General features: G+C 42.9%; 1 protein-coding gene across 3 annotated transcripts in view; it reads right to left on the minus strand.

Moving 5' to 3' along the window:
• TUBGCP3 (tubulin gamma complex associated protein 3) overlaps positions 1 to 20,154 on the minus strand; it is a 94,920-nt gene that overhangs the window by 20,040 nt on the left and 54,726 nt on the right. The window contains exons 14-18 of one of the 3 annotated variants that reach the window (XM_031655595.1): positions 16,365 to 16,554; positions 13,702 to 13,837; positions 12,798 to 12,866; positions 10,247 to 10,404; positions 9,843 to 10,203 (exon numbers count right to left, since the gene is read on the minus strand). In XM_031655595.1, coding sequence (XP_031511455.1) covers positions 10,119 to 10,203; positions 10,247 to 10,404; positions 12,798 to 12,866; positions 13,702 to 13,837; positions 16,365 to 16,554 — 638 coding nt within the window. In that variant the 3' untranslated portion in view covers positions 9,843 to 10,118. 3 annotated transcript variants of the gene reach the window in all.

Consider the following 20,154-nt stretch of genomic DNA (forward strand, 5'->3'; position numbering starts at 1 on the left):
ATATGGTCAATGTGTATCCGAAGAAAGGGTTCAGCTTTGAGGTTCATATGAAATCCTAGAATTGTAAGTGTACTTTTCCCTACTAAAACTATAAATAGAGTCTAAGATTTCTAATCGAATAATACTCAAAACCCCTCGAACTACAATTACTTTTCAATGTAAAGGGGTATAATAAAGTGTTGTTTTAAGTGATGTTCAGCCATGTTATGGTTTCAGTAAGATTCTAAGGAAAACACCACTTGCACTGAATTTTAGGTTTTAACGCAGAGCTCAAATGAGAGGACTGTGTCTTCTCCCACTGAAGTCACTGGACTATAACGGAAAATCTACAGCCAGTCTTCCCTGGAGAACGGTGAGTATTTAAAACATTCTACAGGTGCACAGAGCGTACATAGATTTGTCCTCAAGATATTTCTCGGATGTGATCCGATTTCTCTCCAGTGCAGCAAAGTTATACGAAATAGTTTAGAAACCACTTGTGGAAGGTTTTTGTATTTTTATGTTAATATCATCACAGAACTGGTGGATCTTTTCATTGGGAAACAAAGTCACGAATTCTACAAGTCACAAGCCACGACTCGCAGGTCTCACCCTGACATCGATGTCTCCATCGACCCCTCCCAGGTACACACTCAGTGTGACCTGAAAATTTAGCTGTGCACCTGTGCACAGTGAGTACAATCTGTTTTATTTTCTACCTTTTCAAGCAACTATCCAGGTTATACTTATCCATCCTGACCTCTTTCAGAGAAGGTTTAAGCCGACTGACAAAACTGTAGATTTCATCGAAAAATGAAAGGTGAAACTTCACCTAAAAGTTTACCTTCACCTAAAAATGCGAAGCCGGCTACTATCAGCACTTTCTCTGAGGGACTCTAGATTTGTTACAGAAGCATAAAAATTTTTTGTGGCTATTCTCCATTTTCTAGCCCCTGCTGGGTGCTCCGCGCGTGACAGAAGCAGCTCAGTCCCATGAATGCTCAGGGCTATGCTGCTCTGCTCCGCCTGCATTTCTGAGGCTTCCTCCAGAGTTCTTTTCAGGGTCAGTCAAGTCAGCAGCATCTGAGTAACATGCCGGTTTTTCGTGGCACGAATATGCTTTTGCTAACATCTTCTACGTTTCACTGTTGCTCTATTAAGAAACCAGAAATTTTTTCTCTGGCTTCAAATCAATCTGAAAGTAGATACACAGTGATTAGTGATTAAATCACTAATTCTGTTTCAGAATCTCTGATTTTCTTGAGTGTACAATTTCTCTGATTAATGTTCTAGATTCTTTAATGTCACACTGGGAAATAAAAATGCTACTGAATGGCCATAAAACAGAACAAACACATCTACCAAACAACACTGTCATGCAATGCTCAGTGCCACCTAAACTCCTGACATCCCACCCCAGCCCATCCCAGTGCTGCCTGGGGCCTTCCCCTTCTCTCCCTCACTCCCAGCCTCACCATCCCGCAGCCCTGGCTCCACCAGGTTTGCACTGCTTCGCTGTCTTGGCCTCAGCTCTGCCTGCATCCCTCGTGCCCCCAGTCACTCCAAGCCCGCCTCTCCCTCCTAGCATGCTAACCTCTCCCTCCTTAAAGGCTAACCCGAACCCCTTACTCTGAATCCATCTGTTCCTCCTCTGTGATTTTCAGCCTCCACTTCCTTCTCCATATGGGCATTTTAAACAGCCTCCCAACAAACAAAGCGTCTAACTTCGTTAGAAGTTTTGACTTTGATTTTGCCCAACTCTTCCATAGTATATCTTTAAATTTTCAGATGCTATATGGCAGCTCCGAAGGGGTCTGTTAGTTGAAAAGATATCGTGCACCACGACAGACAGGTCTACGGCCCCCGCCCCAACCCCATCTTCCTCCTAGCCATGCCATCCGGTGAGACTGCAGTTCCCACTCACTGATGTCCCTTCCGCATTCCACTCCACAACTTCAAGTATATCCAGGCTGATGACATCTAAAACATTTACCTCTAGATCTATCTTAAGTTTAAGACCAGTCTAATTAATGGCCTCACAAGGTATCCTAAAAAATACCTCAAATTAGCGTATTTGAATGGAATCATTATCCCCCTCAAAGCAGCTCTTCCTCCAGTGCTCCCTGGGTGGTAAAAGATGCCACCACCCACCAGGTCCTCAAGTCAGAGACCCAGGTGCCACTGAGACTCCAACCACCTCCTGGCCTCCGTACACGCATCACCTGGTCCTGCTGGCGCCACAGGCCAAGTCACCCTCAAATCCATTCCCTTCCCTCCAGCCCCGCGGCTGCTGTAACCATAAAGGCCAACATCACTGCACATGGATTATTACAACTGGCTGCCCTGCTAATCGCCACGGTCGCGCCCCAGGTTCATTATTCTCAGTAACCTGAATCCAGACCTTCAGGACGTGCTCCCGGTTGGGCTCCCCGGCCCCATGTTGGCAGCACAGTTCCCCTCCCCAGCTTTGCCGAACATGCTGCTCTCCTCCCCACTGACCCGAAGAGCTCATCCTCACCTGTCAGGGCCAGACTGGACACCATCACCTCTGGAGCCTTCGGGAACCACCCCCACGTCTGTCAGGTGGCTCATTTAAACATTCCCATGCCATTTGGATTTTCCTGTATTGACTGACTGTAAGTTCCTGTGTAAATGTCTGCTCTGCCCTAACAGGTCATGAGCTGCTTAGCCACAGGGAGCTGGTTTGTCACACCGTTACTGGGAACCAGCAACAGAGAGCACTAAGTGGGCCCTCAATGATGATTTCCTGAAAAAAATGCGTGATTTGGACACTCAACGTCAGAGCAGGCAGTCTGCATTCCTTCAGATCTTGAGTACTCAAACTCACACCTTTCAAAAGGTTTCTATAAGCAAGGTCAATTTAGCAACAATGTGAATATAGGTGTTCTTTCCTTTTACAGTCTTAAAGTACCACCAGTGAATATAGTTCTCCTTCTAGAAAAATCACCTTTTACTGTGTCTACAATGAGTACAGCAGACAGCATCTCCAATGGTCTTCTTTTAAGACAAAGCCCCGCGACAGTGAGAGACATCTGGTTGCTGCTGTGAGGATGCTGCTACTGAAAAGAAACCTGGTGAAATCATCCACATGACAGAAGTCTGAAATCCCTACAATACCATAATTATTTTTCTTTCCCAAATAAGAGATTAAACACTATAGAAAGTAGTATTTCTGGACTTCTACTTGCTCTAAGGCTGTAATGACTATGAACTCAATTCACAAGGCACAACTAGTCCGTTAGTTCCTAAAAAATTCCATTTACACCTGCCAACATGCCTAGGATCTCTTTACCTAGCACTCTGAATATATATTTTAGGAACGTGTTTTAAATGTGTTTTTATGGTTGACCCACAAGTAACTATATAAGAATCCCAAAAGCAAAGCAACATTGGCAATAAGGTCCAATGAATACAGGAGGCACACCTCCTGCAGGGCCGACGCCACACTGGACCGCCGACACACAAAATTGGGTGGCCACTATCTCCTCCCGCTTGGGCAGCAGCTAAGCAACAGGCTCTTCTGTAGTTCTCCACTGACCCCTAAAGGCTGTCAAAAGAACTTCAAGTTTGACTCAAACACTGGCTCTTAAGGACTTGTTCAGGCAGGCACCTTCCACCAGGACTCCCTCACATCCGGAGATGCCCCTAGAGATAGCACCGAGTAGTGCTAAACATTATATTTGGTTTCTTTAGAAAATGCCTTAAAACAATTAGTTCAAAATTTCAAAACAACCTCAACCCATATTTATAGTGATGCTACTGTATTTAAAAGTGACCTTATCAAAGTACCCATCTGATTTATTTTTCTCAAGACTAAGGATCCAAATGACATTTGTTAAGAACTAGGATTGTTTTCAAAGTCTCTAACCACCTGTAAAGTAACCACGGCAATGGTGAACTTGGGTGCACCCACCACAGGCGGGTGCTGCTCCAAGTACTTTCACTCAGACTTAATCCTGACAACACTACGAAGTAAGTGCCATCAACACCCCATCCCCCAGATGAGGAAACTGAGGCAGAAGACCAAGAAAACAGCTGAGACCATACAATCTCAGAGACAGGTGGTGGGGTGGGGACGCCCCCGGGCAATGTAGCTCTAGCACCTACAGCTCAGCTTAAAGTTTCTATCAGTTGGAGCCAGGCACAGAGAATTTTTTTTATCTGTATTTGTATGTTTCACTGAGGATCCAAAAGACTTTTGTTAAGTATCTTTTGGATCCTTAGTGAAACACAGGAATGATGAGTGAAACATACAACGAACACAGCAAGCACATATCCTGCAGAGCCGAGGCCACACTGGACGGTTGATACACACTAAGGATATAAAACACAGGATACAAAAACACAGATAGATACACACAGAAATTTTGAAGAGAAAAATTTCAACTCACCTTTTATCATTCACTGAGTCTAAGACACTGTCATTTGTAAGACAAATCATTACTATATGAATCATCAAGAAAGTAAACCAGTTGCCAATCACACTGACAGACACTCTGACCACAGTCCTGTGCGGGAAACACCCTCTGAACCCACTGCGCAGATGGGCCCCTCACGGGACACTGCTGGCCCGCGGGCACCTGCCTTTCCTGGTAAGATAAAATCCGCGGTGCTGCTTTACATGGAAAGGTGGCATTTTGGTTCTTCTCTCAATAATAATTATGTGCTTCATGGATTTCAAATTTATGCTCCACTGCTATTTCTACACTTTTCTGCAAACACAGTAACTTTTCATTTCAAAACAGAGCCAGGGTGGAGCCAGGGTGTAATCTTTTTGAAGGCAACGAACCGCAGCTGTGGCCAGTACCAAAGGCTATGCTGCCGGAGCACAGAGCCCAGCTCCAGGCACCAAGAGGAGCCGGGGCCAGGTTTACACAGCTGCAGGCAACAGGAGCCCTGCAGCTCAAGAGACTTTAAGACACATTGAGAACATGAAAACAATGTGTATCTTAGAAGTAATAAAATATGTTTGAAAGGAAAACCAAAACAAAATGTAGTATGAGCTGTTAAACCTTGATTTATCTTATTTTTCAATATATTGGGCCTAAACCAAATGTGGGCCAGTCCAACCTTTTCAGATTCTGGGTCTCAGGCTGCTCTCCAATATACACTAGGAAGGTTTGACTGTGGTATCTCCAAAGTGCCTTCTACTTGAAAGCTTCCTAATTGTAAGGGACCTGCTGGTTTAGATGTGGCCCCACCAAGCTATTTCCATGGCCAGACCCTGCTCTTCGACACCTACCCCACAAAGCCTCATTTAGACACTCACTTTCTCGACAGCACATTTCATTCAGTGGGATTAGAAAAGATAAAGGAAAACCTGTAACTTGCTATCATTATATTTTAGACAAGAAATAATTTAGTGTCTAGCGTACAAGCTCTAATTTTAAAATGTAGTAGTATTTACATCTCATTTTAAGCGAGTGGAGTTCCATTATCTTCAACAGTGACTGAGCACAGTAGCTCACACCCATAACCCCAGAACTTTGGGAGGCCAAGGCCGGCGGATCACTTGAGGCCAGGAGTTCGAGGCCAGCCTGGCCAACATAGTGAAACCCCATCTCTACTACAAATATTAACACAAAAAATTAGCTGGGCATGGTGCACACGCCTGTAATCCCAGCTACTCAGGAGGCTGAGGCATGAGAATCGCTTGATCCTGGGAGGCGGAGTTTGCAGTGAGCTGAGATCACACCACTGTACTCCAGCCTGGGCGACAGAGCAAGATTCTGTCTCCAAAAAAAAAAAAAAAAAAAAAACCTCAGGCACAGTGGCTCACACCTATAATTCCAGCACTGGGGGAGGCCAAGGTGGGCAGATCACCTTAGGCCAGGAGCTTGAGGCCAGCCTGGCCAACACGGTGAAACCCCATCTCTACTAAGACTACAAAAAACTTAGCCAGATGATGTGGCAGGCACCTGTAATTCTAGCTACTCAGGAGGCTGAGGCAGGAGAGCAGCTTGAATCTGGGAAGTGGAGGTTGCAGTGAGCCAAAATCACACCACTGCACTCCAGCCTGGGCAACAGAGCGAGATTCCATCTCAAAAAAAAAAAGGTAAACGTAAATCTCCACTAACCACTGTTCCCTGAGAACTTCAGGGACCATTTCAGACAATTAATATTCTCTTAAGAGCCCTCTAAAAACTCACTGTCTAAACATTAATTTTTGTCTCAGATGAGTAAGTTAATGTCTTAAAAACGAGAGGAAAACTAAGAAAGTATTATTTCTGAATCAGACTTCTATTGGAACCTAACTACGTAAATTTCATCTTGATTCTTCATGAAAGATGAACGCATCCTTGTTTTCCCTCAAGAACGTAAGAGATTGATTTTATTTCTAATAAAGACCAAAAGCAAATTATTTCAATGCCACTGTTTTGAAAGGGGAAAGGGAGGGAAGCTGAAAGAGAAAGAAAAAGCCTCCATTCGTTCCCTCCCCACCCCACACAGAGGCTGAGAAAGAATACAGGCTCAGTTACCTGTACTGGTCTACTTCATTTTGTGAAATGTTATCTGAAACATGAATTTAGTTTCCAGTAGTAGAAATATTTTTTAGATTAATTGAATCTAACAAACCATTTTAGTATTAGCCACTGTGTTTTGTCCAGCTGACTGGCAAATACATAAAAAACTGCTACCATCCAGGATTGGTAAAGGCAGGAAGAGCAGACAATCTTACATGAGGAATGGGTGTGACCTTCCTGGTAGACCATGATCAAAAACTCTTGTCCCCAGCAAAGCACTTTCACATGTAACTACTTACTGCACATGATGGATGGAACAAGTTACTACTTAGATGAATATTGTTAAAACACTAGGGTGATAACTGTTGACACTTTAAGACTAAGCCGTCCTTTGCACACCACACCTGTACGAGGCCCCGTGGCAGCTGTTGATGGGAGCTCTCTACAGGGTCCATGTGTAATCTGCTTCAGATTTATAATTAGCAGGACATTTCTAACGGGCTGGATTAGCAAGATCAGCTAGCTGATTTCTGCTCATGAAGTTGCTTGGCCATGAACTACTTTAAAATACTTCTTTATTAAAGGTAAGAACACAGACACCCCAACAGAAACACAGGTAAAACAATTCCCGAAAAAGGGAACATGGTAGTCCCCCATACAGTTTCTCTTTATGCTGTTTGTCACCTGCTGCCAACAGCAGTCCAAAAATAGTACATGGAAAATCCCAGAAATAAACAATTCATAAGTTTTCAATTGAGCACTGTTCTCAGTAGTGATGAAATCTCACACCATCCTGCTCCATCCTAGCCAGGAAGTTAATCAACCCTTTGTCCAACAAATTCACAGCGTATACACTACTGCCCCCCTAGTCACTCAGTAGCTGTCTCATTTATCAGGTCAATAGATCACGAGAAAAAAAGGTGAGTATAGTACAGTGAGATCTTTTGAGAGAGACATAACACCCACATAACGTTTATTATAGTATGATGTTAAAATAATTCTATTTTGTCATTAGTTATTGCTGTTAATCACTTAATGTGGCTAACATATAAGTTAAACTTTATCATAGGTAAGTACATATGGGGAAAAGCAGTATATGTAAGGTTTGATACTATCTGAGGTTTCAGGCATCCATGGGGTGGGGGGGAGGGGCTTAGAATATATCCCCTGTAGATAAAGGGAATACTACATAATACAGCAAAACGAAGAAAAAAGAGGCCGGGCCTGGTGGCTCATGCCTGTAATTCCAGCACTCTGGAAGGCCAAGGTGGGAGGATCACTTGAGCACAGGAATTTGAGGCTAGCCTGGGCAAAAATGGGGACCCCGTCTTAAAAATAAAAGTGTTTACCTTCATCAATCATTTTTAAAGCATAACATTTAAAAAGCATAAAAGTTGAAATGAACTTCCATTTTCACCTATGAACTGACAATTTATTTGAATTAATAGCCAGTGTCAGCAAAAACAGTGATATAGACAACTTTCAACAACACAATCTGGGCTTACTGAGATGTGAACTAAATTGGTGCACATTTCCCAAAAAGTGATCTGATAATATCAATACAGTTAAAATATGAATACTTAGTAAGTAAAAAGTCAAACTAAAATTCAAACTGCTAAACAAGCAGTTCCACTTCTATCTATTCTCAAGAAATATTCAGAGAGGCATATCAAGATGCATTTATAAAAAACATGCATGGCATTATTTATATTAGCAAAAAATTGGAGGAAAAAACATGTCCAAAGAGAAATGATGAAATGATATGTACATGAGGTAATATCGTGCTATTAAAAATGGTTCAGAAAAAGTTTCAATAGCGAGGGGGAAGGCTCAGCAAAAGAAGCTGGAGTTAAACTCTGTGAAGCAGGATCCTAGCGATATAAATAAATTTCATAAATAATAAAATATACATTTTCCCATACATAGAAAACTGATCAAAAAATTTATGTTATCTCCAACTAGAAAACAAAACTCATTATTGATATTCAATACAATAAGAGAAGAGCAAATTGATACAGACGTTGCTAAACTGATAATCAGATCAGAAAACTGTAGCGCGACCAGCCCATATTTCAAGTTGGTATGGAGCTCAGCCTTCGCAGAGGCTTATTTTGACACGTGACATTGACAGCATCAGTTTGGCCTTGAATTGGTCTAAACTCACTATAAGACGCTGCCTCGTGAAGGGGGCAGCCAGGAACTGATCTACTCAGTGGTATTCATAAGAAGACAGAGGGAAGGAAAAGTGTAGGCAAGTAAGTACATACCCAGTTAAAACAACTCTGAGCGAGGGATCCCGCAACAGTGGCGAGAAGGACGGTGTGAAACCGTGGAGAAAGGAGACCCGCAGAACCCCAGGCGTGCATGTAGTCCTCTCAGCACAGCCCTCCTCCCATCTCCCCGCCTGCCCGTGGCAGCACATTCACAAGAAGGGCATCCAGCCCGCAGTCATCACTGCCTTTAAAAGAAAATCTCCCCTTTGCTTCCCTCTCAGCTAATTCGGAGGATTTCTACCATTCATTCCCCACTACAGTCAAGTATCAACACCTAGTAAAAACCGACAATTCTACATGTCAGTGTTGGCTCAGACAGGCAACTCCCTGCCCCACAGCCTTCGGCGGGGTCACTATTCTGGATCTCTGCTAGCTGCTCAGGGACCAGCCTCTGAGCTGGTAAAGAAGCAGAGATCATGAACTGCTTTCTCCCAACAACTGCTCTCTTTTTATTCCTAATAATTACTTTTCACCAAAGGATTAAAGGCATGTACCATTTGGTTCTTCTTTAGAGACGTACCTACTGAAATACTTTCTCAAGGGTTCTGACCAAATCAATTTTATATAAAGACTTCAAAATTACTTGTAATTTAAGTCATTCAATGTTCATAACATTAAAATAATCTTGACTATCTGATACCTAAGAATTTTTACTACAGTTTTAGATTGTTTTAAATAATATATTCCCATGTTCTGGTTTATGGACAAAACAAAACATCAAAGAAATTCTCAAAAACAATTTAGTTAAAACACTGTGTGAATTTTAAATGAGTCAGTGATGTATTAAACCGCTTTCCCTAAAAATAGGCAATTTTTTAAAAGTATATATGTGAATATTAGAATAAAAAATAAATGTGATTTTTTTTTTTTTTTTTTTTTTTTGAGACGGAGTCTTGCTCTGTCGCCCAGGCTGGAGTGCAGTGGCTGGATCTCGGCTCATTGCAAGCTCTGCCTCCCGGGTTTATGCCATTCTCCTGCCTCAGCCTCCGGAGTAGCTGGGACTACAGGCGCCCGCCACCTCGCCTGGCTAGTTTTTTTTGTATTTTTCAGTAGAGACGGGGTTTCACCGTGTTAGCCAGGATGGTCTCGATCTCCTGACCTCGTGATCCGCCCGTCTCGGCCTCCCAAAGTGCTGGGATTACAGGCTTGAGCCACTGCGCCTGGCCTATAAATGTGATTTTAAAAGAAAGTTCGCCATCTGGAAAAAATACATAGCTAACACCGTGAGTCTACCTTAACTTCCGCGGAGCTGCTGGAAACCGCACCCCGTGGGGGCTGGACGCTGCTGGGAGTGTGTGCGGACCGTGACCGCACTGAGGACTCACCTGGCATGTTTCTGGCGCTGCTGGGAGTGTGTGCGGACCGTGACCGCACTGAGGGCTCACCTGGCATGTTTCTGACGCTGCTGGGAGTGTGTGCGGACCCCTGACCGTGGGGGCTGGACGCTGCTGGGAGTGTGTGCGGACCCCTGACCGTGGGGGCTGGACGCTGCTGGGAGTGTGTGCGGACCGTGGCCGCACTGAGGGCTCACCTGGCATGTTTCTCAGCAGCTTTGCGTTGCACATGTGTCCCTTCCGTATGTCGGTGAGAATGTATTCCATCCGCTTCGCCCTCCAGAGGAAGTTAAATACTCTCAGGTAGTGGCTCATACATTCTCGAGTAAACACCTGGGATAAGAGCAGAGGACGAGTTTATAGTATCCCCACATAAGAATCCTCTCAGTACAGGTCTCAATCTTTTTTTTTCAAAAGGTACATTTTAGCAAACTATCATAATGTAACAACCACACTGATGACTTCCATGCTAGGCAGCATGCTAAGCAAACTCACAGGAACAGAAAGCAAGGAAACAGAGGCCTAACGTTACACAACTTGCAAACAGTTTATCAGGATTTTCAATCCATTTTAGACTAGTCTAAGCCTAATCTAAAATGTGGACTCTTCACTACAACTCCCCCCAACCCGCCTGAGGGATCCGTGAGGCAGGGGTACACTTTCTTCTGTAACAGTAGCTCCTAAGGGTGGTGAATCTCATGGAAGGTAGGCCTAGAAGAATCTCCAGTCTGAAAAGAATCCTTCAGGTTATATTCACTGATTTACTTTTATTTTGGGTTTTTGTGGGGGTTTTTTTGAGATAAGAGTCTCACTCTATCACCCAGGCTGGAGTGCAATGGTGAGAGCTCGGCTCACTGCAACCTCGGCCTCCTGGGTTCAAGGGATTCTCATGCCTCAGCCTCCCGAGTAGCCAGGATTACAGGTGTGTGCCGCCATGCCCAGCTAATTTTTGTATTTTTCAGAAGAGATGTGTTTTTGCCATGTTAGCCAAGCTGGTCTCAAACTCCTGGCCTCAGGTGATAGATTTGCCTTTTTAAAATAAATCTATGATATAAACTTTTTTCCTTGAGTCCTTCTACTAAAGTAGAGCTTTACAAACCTAAACATTTAACAATATTGCATGAGCAACTGTTTATGTACATGGCATGACACCTTTGACACTCTTAATAAGATCTGTAATACTATGAAATAATTAATTATCTCTTCTCTAGGCAACGTTCAGTTTACCTATTTGTCAAGGCACTCAGACTTTCTGAAATAATCGATGCAATTATCCGTACTATGGTATCTTTTATGCTATGAAAATAATATGTAATGTATGCAAATTAACAAGGCAGGAGATATGAAAGTTGCTAATTTAAATAATTTGTTAAGGTCGGGCACAGTGGCTCATGCCTGTAATCCCAGCACTTTGGGAGGGAGGCAGGTGGATCACCTGAGGTCAGGAGTTTGAGACCAGCCTGGCCAACATGGTGAAACCCCATCTCTACTAAAAATACAACAATTAGCCAGCATGGTGGCTCGTGCCTATAATCCCAGCTACTTGGGAGGGTGAGGCAGGAGAATCGCTTGAATCCGAGAGGCGGAGGTTGAAGTGAGCCAAGATCGTGCCATTGCACTCTAGGCTTGGTGCCAGAATGAGACTCCGTGTCAAAAATAAATTAAATAAATAATTTGCTAAAATATCACACTGCTTTTTGCATTGTAACTATTTTAAATTGGTTAGGACATAAGTCAAAAGAGAAAAAGCTAATTTGAATATGATGAGAAATTAAATTTAAGAGAAGCTATACACTTAAAATATAGTAGCTTTGATCAATAAAGGTTATATACCAGGAATTTATGTGTAAAAGGAAATTGCACCAGCAGTTCCCATCTCGCTGTAGACAGGAGAGACACACTTACCAGTGGCAGGTTTCTTACCCCCAAGAGGAAAGAGGGTGAGTGTGCCCTGACGCAATTATTTCAGCAGCGTGAGGTGCACCCTGAGAGGCGGGAAAACAGCACGAAGCAGCCTCTACCAGAACCACTAACAAAAAATTTTAGAGTCCAACTAGATTCCTTCTCAACAAAATACTCTTCCCAATACCTCAAAGAAATGCAGTGTCCTTCCTTCAGTATTTCAGATACAAAAATGATTGAAGTAAGTTTAGAGGGGTATCTTGGTCAAGGAAATTTATTCAAGTCTGAATACTTGCAAAATGAGCACTAAAAAGAGGCACTTTAACTGCAGGCATGTAAACAGACAGCTTTCCAGGTCATCCTTTTATAATGTGGTAACTGTGATGTAGGTGAAGGCACTATGAACAAAGTACAGCTGTTTCCTCGTCGGTTTAAATGAATACTAAATACCAAATTTTATCTAAGTAGTAAAAATATGATTCCCCTAAAATACACTTTACAGTTCCTTTCAAATTATCCTAAACTAGTTGCCACAGTCTAATAATGGAATGGAATGAACAGCCCATTTATTAAGGAGTTGCTGAAACCTATGATAGAACAAATGATATTTTTAAGAATTTTTAAAATGAGAGAGCATTTCAGTACTCATTAATAATCATTTAAAACACACACAATTTTGGCTTAAGTATTTATTCAATGAGTATATCTTAGATGTCGAGTGATCACTTGAATTAGAGTCCCCAGAGAAGAAAGTTAATTTCAAACAAAATGTTTAACAATCTTAACAGCCGTAAATACTATAAAATGATGCAGGATAATCTTACAGTTGCAATTGGTCCATCGACATGATAATCAAGGCTGAAGACATCCCATCCAGTGTCACCTGGAGAGACCTAACAACAGAAACAAACACATAATTGCAAGACCTTAAGCTTACTGCTGAAGAACTTGTTGACGCAAAGAAAAAGCAGTAAAATAACGCCCCATTGTTAAAAACTGCTCAGCAGTTCTGAGTGCATCTTCTGGTTAACTTCTACAACCTCACCAATTAGGCAATAATGAGCACACAGTAGGTGCTCTGCAAACATCTGGCAAGGAATGGTGTATTTCTGAATGAATATTGTGAATGTGTTTAAAATTCATCACCATTTGCTACAACAAAAACGCACTGCCTCTAAATATGTTCCAAATCCTTAGTTATTCCAAGATGACTCCTGCAATATTTTAAGAAAACCAACCATTCTGCTAATGATCTTTCATCACAACTAAGTAAAGAGTGGGTTTATGTTAATACCCATACCCTTAAAGGAAAGTCATGTCCTACCAAACTGAAACTAAAAACATCAATTTTCTGATAAATATCATCATACACCATGTCTTGTGCTCCTGTTGGATTTACTATGAGAAGAAAGCTCCATTTTCTAAGCATCTGTGTGTGCTACCCAGCTCAGGGCAAGGGTGTCATGCGTTTTCTCCAACTTAAGCCTAGCAGCCCTGCAAGGCTCCCTGCAAGATGGGCAAACGGAGACCCAGATGGTGTAGAGGGAGGAGATGTGCTGACCAGGCAGCAACAAGTGACAGAGTGGAGTTCCTACTCACGCTGCCCAGTTTCCAGAAAGATAACGGCTAGCTGTGTCTGAAGTAACATGGAAAACACTTGCTAGAACGCCCCAGCCCAGTGGGTCCTTGGTGCCAGGGCGGCGTTCCCAACATGCAGAGCCGCAGTACCTCCAGCAGCCGCACGTCCAGCCTTCGCAGGATCTCAGGACTGTCAAACTGTGCGTTGGTGGCTCTGACAGCGGTTTCTAGAATTCCAGTTAAGTTATGCTGATACAAAGTTGTAGCTGGACGGACAAGTTCTGGTCTTAACAAATTTTTTAAAAATTAAAGAAAATATTACTTCAATTCATAATGAACTTTAAAAAAAGTATAAACTATAAAAAGAGTTCAAATTATAAAAACTCAAAAGACAAATGGGACCAATACAATAATGTGGCAACAAAAGCTTCAGAACATTAACTGCAAACAGGGTTTACTAATTATTGTGGAGTTACATTTCTTTAAAATCTCAAAAATACTGATTTTGGCCAGGAACATTTGTTCAAGCCTGTAATCCCAGCACTTTGGGCGGCCGAGGTGGGTGGATCACCTGAGGTCAGGAGTTTGAGACCAGCCTGGCCAACATAGTGAAATCCCACCTCTACCAAAAATACAAAAATTAGCCATGCATGGTGGTGGGCACCTGTAATCCCAGCTACTCGGGAGGCTGAGGCAGGAGAATTGCTTGAACCTGGGAAGTAGAGGTTGCAGTGAGCTGAGATCGCGCCACTGCACTCCAGCCTGGGCGACAGAGCGAGACTCCAACTCAGCTTAAATTGAAAGTACTTAAACGAGCTATACATGTTAACAAAGTTTTCAAACTTTAGGCTGGCCTATGAGCAGCATGAGCTGATGTAATTTCATTTTAGACCCAATGGGAGGAGGAGAGGTCTATTGAATCAAAGCAATTAGGTATATGGATGTCATGATTCTAAAGGGCCAAGAACCACTACACTTTCAGCAAGCATTTCTTGAGGGTTACTGATATCTGCTTTTATAAATATGAAGCTAACACGTCTCTAATCAGGGGGTTGCCAAGTTAAGAACATCACTAATCAACTCAGGTAGACACGAAAGCTCTACAAAACGCAGGGCAGCGACGAGGTAAAAAAGACACAAAATGTCAAATAAACCTAAAAACTAGGAACTTAAAATACGACACGAGGAGAAATGAATTTTTCACTTTAAAGGAAGCATTGTGACACTTTCAACATTAAGATTGGGCACAAGGCAAATGCATTCAGCCGGCTCTATGATGGGACCTATGACACCATCAGGGTCCTCCAAACCTCACTTTGGCTCCTCATCTCCAGCGGCACCAACTCACCCACATACACACCCATGGCATTAGAGAACATTTCCCCTTTAAAAGCTCATCACCACTCATACTTCACACAGGTGTTGACCTCATCACGGCCAGCATTTACTGTACTAGTGAACCTTCTTTTCTTACAAACCTGTTAGCAGACATCAGCTGTGACTAAGGCATGAGCATGTCGCAAGCCAGCTATGGCTGTGTATGCCTCAAAAAGCCATATGAGTTTTCACAAAGGAGACTGGCTTCTGGCTAGAAGGTAAGATGTAAGAGCTTGCATGTCTCAAACAGTGGTTCTCAATGTGTAGTCCCCACAAACGCAGCAATCCTCCACCCCACACCTGAAAATCTCATTCTCTGAATTGGGCCCACAAGCAAGCTTTCTAGTCTGCAATCCACTGAAACTTGAGGACCTGAGGCCCTAAAACAGTTGCCTGGGCAGCACTGGCAGGGTTTAAAGGTAAGTTATGATTTTGTGTCTTTTTTTTTTTTGAGACGGAGTCTCGCTCTGTCACCCAGGCTGGAGTGCAGTGGCCGGATCTCAGCTCACTGCAAGCTCCGCCTCCTGGGTTTACGTCATTCTCCTGCCTCAGCCTCCCGAGTAGCTGGGACTACAGGTGCCCGCCACCTCGCCCGGCTAGTTTTTTTGTATAGTAGAGACGGGGTTTCACTGGGTTAGCCAGGATGGTCTCGATCTCCTGATCTCGTGATCCGCCCGTCTCGGCCTCCCAAAGTGCTGGGATTACAGGCTTGAGCCACCGCGCTCGGCTGATTTTGTGTCTTAAAGGGAACATTTAGCTTACTTTAAGTGTCCTAAAAGGAACACCAAAAAATAACTTTCATTCTTCTAAACACTTGGGTGAAAATCTCCAGGCCCAGGCTGTGGCCCCCGGGGGTGCTCATTCCCAGGCTCACACTGCCTGGGCCGGGGTCTGCACTGTCTCTAGACCCAGGAGCATAGCAGGCTCTGGTCCAGAACTGTCTCTGTCTCTACTGGTGGAGAAGGACACACATTTAACTCTGGAAGGGAAGATGCCGTGAGAAATGTCAGGGAGCAAAATAAAAAGGGCCGTAGTTTTGTTTTTATGTGAAACATTAACTACAAATATAAAAGTAAAATTCAATTTTAAAATGTGTATTTTATTTTTCAGCTTTATTTCAAACTCAAGCTAAAGTTAATTGTGATTAGACAAACTCCTCATACATGAAGACTGTAAGCGCCATCGTTTTGGTAATAAATGCCAGTTTCTCTTATGAATAAAGCACAGAACATGACAATGATGCTCTGCTGATAACCAGAGAAAAATATAGGGGCTTTACCTTTTGAAAATTTTACATTCTTTTCAGATTTTATTTTAAAAAGTATGCTCGAAGAATTCAACTCATTTTCCTTTAATATAATTTATTCTTTTAAACACAAGATTCCTTCTCATGTCAAATATATTACTCATTTATAGAAATGAAAATAGTGTCTTACTTTAGCAAGTCCATTAAGTGCCTTATGAAGTCTCCTTGACCAAGAAGCAGGTACCGTCTCATTGCCTGCATGTGGTCCAACAAGCTGTACTTTTTATTGAGAACATCCAACAAGTATTTGCTGGTCTCAAAATAAGCAGCATCAATTTTCCCCTGAAATGCATTTTCTAAGTCTGTGAACAGGTCTGCAGCTGTAAAGAACAACAGAGAAGAGAACACATGCATCCGTAGCCTGTGTTTTCACAAAGGAGAAGTGAAGGCACACACACCCAGACTCACAGCCAACCACGGTCTGTGGCACCAGTAACAGACCGACCTCAGGCACAGGCAGCTGGACGTTCCACGAAGGAGACCAGAGCCCTAAGACCACAAAGATGAGAACACTTCTGCCAGCTGGGTTCACAGCAGACGCCTACGTGTGCGTCTTCATGATTTCCAAATCCCTTAATACACTGGAACTAACCGGAAGTCTCACCAAAACACACTGGTAACAGGGCAAGCCAGTGCTGAGTCACCCGTCCATACCCATAAGACGTTTCCATAAATCAGTCTTAAGACCAAAACAGCACATGCAAATAAGCTTTGTGAATTGTACAACTCGCAAAAGTTGAGTAGTATCACGCATCATAGAGTGAACTCCACAGAGATTGCTGGAGACGTCTAGGGGACAAACCCAGATTGTCACCGGTAAAGACGCCTGACTCTACGCAGTAACATAGGGGAAGAAAGCATTTCCATAGCTTTCTATTGAGAAGAAATCGCAGGTGGAGACTATACACACAACAGAGCTTCTTACAGTGCTGATTTACATCCGCAAAGCACAAAACCGGTTTTAAAACTTACATGAATACATCATTCATTAAACCCGCAATAACACTTAAGCTAGACAATAACCCCAGTGGGAGGAACAACCTCAGACTGAGAGAAAGCAAAACGCTAGCCAAAGACTAAGCAAGGACAAGAAAGGCGAGAGCTTCTGATTCAGTTTAAGTCTCTTTCCATTATCTGAGCTACCCAGTTTAAATATATCAGTCTTCACTCCTAAGATTTGTTTGTCCTTCAGAATAAGAAAGCAGTTAAGACAGGCCTATTTTAGTGTTGCTATTATTCCAATTACACACTGGTAGTAAAAAAACTAAGATGCTCCCAGTGAAGGAGCTGTAGTTATCTGAGGATGAGTGAGGTCTGCCTGGAGTCACGACACCACGGAACCCCTTGATGAGCTCACCACGGTCCTGTTTTAAGGGCATGGGGTTCTATTTCCGTTGATCTACGTAATTTTAATGATATAAAGATTTTTCTCTGGAAATGTTTTCATTATACCCTTGAGTCATTAAACATTTCATTCCAAAGAGAAGGTTTGAATCAGTCTTAATCAGTCTCAGCCCAAACCAGCCTATGAAGACACAGAACCCAGAGCCGCCTCGGAACCCAGAGCCTCCTCGGAGCTCTCTTTGCTCCTTCAGGGTTGAGGCATCGCTCGTGCTCCAGTTTTTAAATTTTCACTCTTTATTCTTTATTCACACTTTTACATCTTCATAACCTTTTCACAGATAAAGATGAATCTGACATGTTCTCCTGTTTTTTGACCATTATTAAGAGTCTTTTAGGATTTGTATCTTCTATCTTCCCAGTTATACTATAAACACTCAACAGCAGAAACTTTGCTCTCCACTGACCCTGGCAGCCGTGGACAGGACGATGGGGACAGCAGGAGTCATTTCAGAGAAGCAGCAGCGCCCTGTCGCCCTCAGCATCTGCAGGGGACCAATCCCACGACCCCCACAGATACAGAAATCCCCTGATGCTCAAGTCTTTTCTATAAAACAGAGCAATATTTGCACCTAACCTACACACACCTTCCCATGTACGTTAAATCACCTCTAAATTACTTATAATATCTAGCACAATGTACATGCTATGCAAATAGCTGTTACACTATTGGGGTGGATTTTTTTTGTATTTTTTTAATGGCTGCATTTTTTAAGTGTTTTTGATCCTCAGTTGATTGAATCTGCAGATGTGGGGCGGTGGGTGTGGGGGCCGCCGGCAGTACTGCAGACTCAGAGCTCGCACAAGCAGCAGCAACCTTCATGGAGAGTCTCCCGCACAGCAGGAGCGTGGGGACGCCCTGTCCCAGGCACAGCCCATTTCTGCGCCATCTTCTCTAGGCACCATGAAAGGTCATGACTTGAACACAACTGCTCTCCTGGTTCTTCTTCCTTCCACCTCTTCAATGTAGAAGCATTTCCCCAGAATCTGCACTGGATCACATCTATCTCTATTCCAGGAACTAATCTGGGGTATATGGACCTCCCCCCAAAAAAATACACGTAAAATGGTGTGTGAATGCTTTAGGGTGAGAGGGGCCATGGCTCTCACACGCCTGAAAAGGGACCTGCCCTGGACCACACGGGAGCTCTTGCTAGACCATCCTGCCTGCCTGGTCCTGAGTTACCATGGTGAGATAAATGCTTCCAAAATCTCTATACTTGGCCCTAACTTTTAACCAGAGTTTCAGTACAGCATTTCCAATACATGCTGGAAGCCTCCATTAGTAAGTCCTCTCAGTTACTGAAAACCAAATTGCCCTAAATGACACTCCTCTCTCAGTGCTATCCTCTTCCAAAATTCCCTGCTGCCCTTCCGACTAGGCCTCATGAGCTCAGAGTTCTAGTGCCATCACTGACTTCCTGATCCCCAGCCCTCCTGTCCAGAGAGCCAAGTCCTGTTAGAGAACATCTGTCATTCCAGTAACACCCGTAGCTAAAACCACACCCAGTAACCTATCCTACTTCCTACACCAGGTCCTAGTCTGTCTCTCTTTAAGTCTGTCACATTAATAAATAACAATAACTTACACCTTTTTATTTTCACTACAATCTTTAGATAAGTCTAATTCGTCCTATTTCTCATCTGCACTTTCATGCACGTTATTCCTTTGTCCTGGGCTGCACGATAACCCACAACCAAATTCTCCTCCTTCTCCACAGCCAGTGCAATTTCTGCCTCTTTCCAAAGCCTTCCTGTTGAGCCTTGCCTGAAAATACCCAAAGCACTTCACCTGCAAATCTCACATCCCTGATCACTTTCCACCTTTATTACTGACTACTGGTTATTTTATTACGCATCTCCTCTCCAAGACCAGACTAATAAGCTCATGAAAGGAACAGTCATGGTGAAGTCATCATCTCTTTCCTGTGGCTACCACAGTGTCCTACGCAAAGTAAACCTTTTGAATGAACCATGACAATATAATAGCAAATACAGCCAAAACTGGAGAGCTATAAATATAAGTTAGCCATACACAAAACATCATCATGAAATTACTGAGGGTGGGGCAGGCAGCAAATGGGGAAAAGGAAGAGAATGAGGGAAAGCCTCAGCGCTTCACACAAGCTGAACCCTCATGCAGCACTCTGAATGCAATAAACACAGTAAGTGCAGTAAGTCCTGGCTCTTCTCCAAACGAAGCCTTTGCATCCCAAAGAATGGGCTACCATTAGCAATATTTCTTCTGTTGTTCCTTATTTTGGCACACTGTCACTTTATCATTTTAAAAAGTAACACAAATTAAGAAGGACAAAATAGCTATACCTATTCCAACACTTACGGTTTAACTCTGTATAAAAAGGAAATTAAAAATTTACACAGTACTATAAATATACATACATAATACTATGTATTCAGGTGTTTTAGAGAGTAATTCCAATGATCTATAAATCCTATGGTACAAAAAACACTTTTAAGTAATCTGTAACATTAGCACATCATCACCACCATCACCTCCA

This window comes from Papio anubis, chromosome 15, assembly GCF_008728515.1.
Source record: "Papio anubis isolate 15944 chromosome 15, Panubis1.0, whole genome shotgun sequence".
NCBI classification, from domain to species: domain Eukaryota; kingdom Metazoa; phylum Chordata; class Mammalia; order Primates; family Cercopithecidae; genus Papio; species Papio anubis.